The 4,769-nt window shown below is 39.8% G+C and overlaps 1 protein-coding gene across 1 annotated transcript in view; it reads right to left on the reverse strand.

Annotated features, from left to right (window-relative positions):
• Positions 1-4,769, reverse strand: part of LOC106877727 (ubiquitin-like-conjugating enzyme ATG3) — a gene marked incomplete at its 5' end in the record, with an annotated part of 216,637 nt that overhangs the window by 201,633 nt on the left and 10,235 nt on the right. The window contains 3 exons of the mRNA XM_052974709.1: positions 435-562; positions 1,615-1,764; positions 4,091-4,213. Coding sequence (XP_052830669.1) covers positions 435-562; positions 1,615-1,764; positions 4,091-4,213 — 401 coding nt within the window. The remainder of the gene's footprint in view (positions 1-434; positions 563-1,614; positions 1,765-4,090; positions 4,214-4,769) is intronic.

Genomic DNA, 4,769 nt, shown 5'->3' on the forward strand with positions numbered 1-4,769 from the left:
AGGCTAATCTCAGTGTCTCAAGGCTAATCTCAGTGTCTCAAGGCTAATCTCAGTGTCTCAAGGCTAATCTCAGTGTCTCAAGGCTAATCTCAGTGTCTCGAGGCTAATCTCAGTGTCTCGAGGCTGTCCTCAGTGTCTCAAGGCTAATCTCAGTGTCTCGAGGCTGTCCTCAGTGTCTCAAGGCTAATCTCAGTGTCTCAAGGCTAATCTCAGTGTTACGAGGTTAATAGCAATGTCTCGAAGTTAATCTCAATGTCTCGAGGCTAATCTCAAAATCTCAAGGCTTGTCTCAATGTCTTGAGACCACTGCCGATATCTTAAGCCTTCTCTCACTGACACACAACAAGCCCTGTCACATAACTATACAACCAGCATAAAACATTCTTAAGTCCCAACACTCATTCCACATGAAGAAATAAGTCTGTGAAACTTGCCTACAAGGATGAACTGAAGCCATTGGCGGTCCTGGTAAATGAGGATGCGTTTCCATAGTAACAGTCTTTTTGGCGTGATCTTGACTAAAATCTTCATACATTTGTTCCACGGTCAAAGGTTTTCTATTCTGCAATGAGATATTGAAAATATTTATTCACAACATCACAAGTAATGCAACAATCAAATTATAGATTAGATTTTGAAGAAAACCTGGAGTATGGGAAATTATTTTGGACATAATTGTGCAGATGTTAAAAACAATAATTATTATTATTGTCTCTGTTGAGACTTCATAGCAAAATTCCTTACCTGGACCCTTTCAAGCGTAGGGCCTCACGGAGGCAAAGTGGCTGAGTTCCTTCCAAGAGTAGGGCCTCACGGAGGTAATGACCAAGACCTTTGACATTATGATGTCATGCTTGAGAAGACCCATCAAGCCAAGCAAAATCGCAATCATGGCAAATACTGTTGTTATGCAAATGGCACCTGTGCCGGTGGCACATAAAAGCACCCATTACACTCTCGGACTGGTTGGCGTTAGGAAGGGCATCCAGCCATAGAAATCATGCCAAATCAGACCAGAGTCTGGTGCAGCCCCTCAGCTTACCAGCCTTGAGGTCAAACTGTACAACCCATGCCAACATGGACAACGGATGTACGATGATGATGATGATGATGACAAATAAATGCAATTTTTTTGTTTTATCCTTTTTTTTAATCTTTTCCTTCAAATGTTCATATGTCAAAATTGACAGGAATCACCACCACCACCACCACCATGATTATTATTATTATCATTATTAGTAGTAGTAGTAGTAGTATTGGGGTGGCAAGCTGGAAGAATTGTGCAATGGATAAAATGCTTAATGGCTTATTTTCCAGCTCCTTACATTTTAAGTTCAAATTCTGCTGAGGTCAATTTAGACTCATCCTTTTGGGGTTAATAAAATAAAGTACCAGTCGAGTACTGAGGTCAATGTAATTGATTTCCACTTCCCTTAAAAATTACTGGCCTTGTGCCAAAATTTGAAACCACTACTATTATTATTGTTGTTGAGTGTTAGCTCTAGTTTTTATGCGGCATTAAGTGATCAATAATTGACCTCAAGCTAGTCTGTCGTGGGTAACATTTTTAAGATGGCCTTGGCAAACACAGAGTGAAACACTAAAGAATCTTACCTCATCGTAGCCGTAGAGCCAGAGCCGTGGAGTTTGATAATATTTGTCATAAGTAATGTTAAGATCATATGTACGAGTTTGTAAAACTCCATTCTCGCCCGATAAAGTTCCTTCACTACCAGGAACAGTTGGTCGAATCTCAATTGTTGCCTGGAGAAACAAAACATTAAAAATACATTTAGAACCAAATTAAACTGAAACGATGTTTATATATGTTTGTAACTGAATTACGTTGTGATGGACGGTTAACATTTTTTTTTTTCTTAAGCACAGAAAGACTTGATAGAATAAGGACCAAACTTTTTTAAAATATATGTTGGGGGTCGCTTCGTTTGACTATAATTCCTTGAGGCGGTGCCCCAGCATGGTCGCAGTCTATTGACTGAAACAAGCGAAAGAGGAAAAAGTGATAAAGAAACAATATACACGTAAAAGCACCCACTACACTCTCGGAGTGGTTGGCGTTAGGAAGGGCATCCAGCTGTAGAAACTCTGCCAAATCAGATTGGAGCCTGGTGTAGCCATCTGGTTTCACCAGTCCTCAGTCAAATCGTCCAACCCATGCTAGCATGGAAAGCGGACGTTAAACGATAATGATAATACTTATTTTTAGAAGTTAACACCATTTCAGTAAAGTAATCTCCCTGCTAGTTCATTATTATCTCCCTTTATCGATGATTCTTTCTGGGAGAAATCAAATGATTAAATGACGGATTCTGTTAACCAGAAAACGATTCATTCGGTTCGACATCTCTAAATATAATATTGTGCTTAATTTAAATGTCTTTTTTTTTTCTTTTTCTTAATAAGAGAAATAAAGAGCAGTGCCCCAGGATACTTTTCGGAACCTTCAAGACTGATAGTAAGAAAGACAGAAGGTAAATTAGTTCGCCTGTTGTCGACAATGACATCACATGGGAGAAGACGACGGGATAATGGAACGCCTGGTTGTGGCTACTCAGTCCAATGTGTGCTTGGAAGGGTCTGCTACATGTTGGCCACTGAGGGTCTGTCGGGACTGAAGGCAACGGGTTGGCTCTGGGCTTGTATAGTTCGTGTTGTCTTTGTGCCTCTACAATTCTGTCCTGTTCTCTTCATAGGTGGAGCCACTATCGGTGCATCTCTTGTGCTTGAGTTTCCCAGGTGTCAGGGTTGATCACAAAGCCCTTCAGTAAAGCTTTGAGGGTTATTCTTGAAGCGCTCTTTCTGTCAACCTCGCCTTCTACCAGTTTGTTATAAATCAGTCTCTTGGGGAGTTGTCTGTCAAGCATTTCAACAGTGCCTTGTCCACCTTGACTTGCACTCTCCTCAGCAGTGTGCAAATGCTTGGCAGATCAGCTTGAAGGTATCGTCTGTGATTTCAAAATTGAATCGAATGAAAACTCCCTTAGTTGCGGAAAAAAGTTAAGTGTTAGTGAGAGGAAGGGCATCCAGCTGTATATAAGTAATGGCTCAACAATATGTATTCATCTAAACCCCATGTTATGGGAAAAACTTTAAATGAACAATCACCATCACCATCACCCTTTTAACAACTTTTCCACGGTTGCATGGGTTGGATGGAATTCACTGACGCAGATTTTCTATGGTTGGATGCTCTACCTATCACCAACACCTACATGTTTCCATGCAAGGTAATGTTTCCTCCATGGCCAGGCATGTTCTCACAAAAGATTGGAAACGAAGGACACTGCTTGTATGATGGTGACACTCGTTTACAACTATCAAGCAATATCAAAAAGAAGGCAACACTACACACATATTTATATACAATGGGCTTCTTTCAGTTTCCATCTACTAAACCTACTCACAAGGTTTTGGTTGGCCTGAGACTATAGTAGGAGGTACTTGCCTAAGGTACCATGCAGTGGGACTGAACCTGAAATTATGTGGTTGGGAAGCAGCGATGTGTGTGTGTGTGTGTGTGTGTGTACGTGCGACACACCTGAACTAAAAGCATAACTAGAAGTATAGGGGAAAAAATGATATTCAGGTTACACTGCGGCACACCTAGCATCGTCTCGTGGCACACCAGGTTGCCATGGCACACCTGAACTAAAAACATAACTAAAAGTATAGTGGAAAAAATTATATTCAGGTTACACTGTGGTACACCTAGCATCGTCTCATGGTTGGGAAGCAGCAATGTGTGTACGTGCATATTGTGTGTGCATATGTGCGTGTGCATGAGTACGTGTGCATGTGTGTGTGGAGGAAAGGTTAGAGAAAGATATCATAGAATAATTTTTACTACATTTTTGTTTCTTTTCATAAAATTCCTTTCCCCTTAAAAGTGGCAACAATTTCCAGCTGTTCCGACTGCTAAATATTATCTGCAGACACACAGATACACGTGGTGTTCTTTGCAATAAACAGGAATTCAAGTTGGTAAATTGCATTAAAGACCCAGGGTAAATCCTTAGAAACGTATATCGGTTCACAACAGATGCAATAGAAAAGAAAGAAATATAATCACATTATCTTGTTCTTCCAACATTCCACTCTGTTCAAACGCTTCCATATCTTCAGCTTCTTCATCATCGTCGTCGTCATCGTCGTCCACGCCACTGGTATTTGGCGGACCAAGTTTTGAAGATACCTTTAAAAAGTTAAAAACGAAAAGTAAAAAAAAGAAAAAACAACAGTTCAAGTTACAGATGTAAAACATAGGAGGTTTAAGCATATGTGGGGGTTAATGGTGACATTATTACCTGGAAACGAAATCGAAAAAAAAAAAATAGGGCAACAGGTGTGTAAAAAATAAAGTGTAGGAAACGAATATGAAAACAAAAATGACCGGAAATCAACTTGGGAGTAAGGAAAGGCTTTCGGAAAGTTCAGAAGATCTGACGTCTTTCCCTCATAACTTTTAGGAAAATGGGGGGGTCTTTTAATGAAATTTTATATAAATACCTTTCAAATGGTATAGATTACGATTATAAAGAAATTTGTGGGGAAAATGTTTTCCGAGGGGGTGGTGAGAGGACTTCGGAAAATTCACAATATTCACAAGATCCGAGTTTTTCCCTCGTAACTTTGAGGAAAATATAATCCTTTTGAAATCACAAATTAGGGTTTTTCTCAGGAACTTGGATGCTAAACATCCCTTTGAAAGGTTCTACTATATATATATATGTGTGTGTGTGTGTGTGTGT

Source organism: Octopus bimaculoides, chromosome 19 (genome assembly GCF_001194135.2).
Source record: "Octopus bimaculoides isolate UCB-OBI-ISO-001 chromosome 19, ASM119413v2, whole genome shotgun sequence".
NCBI lineage: Eukaryota > Metazoa > Mollusca > Cephalopoda > Octopoda > Octopodidae > Octopus > Octopus bimaculoides.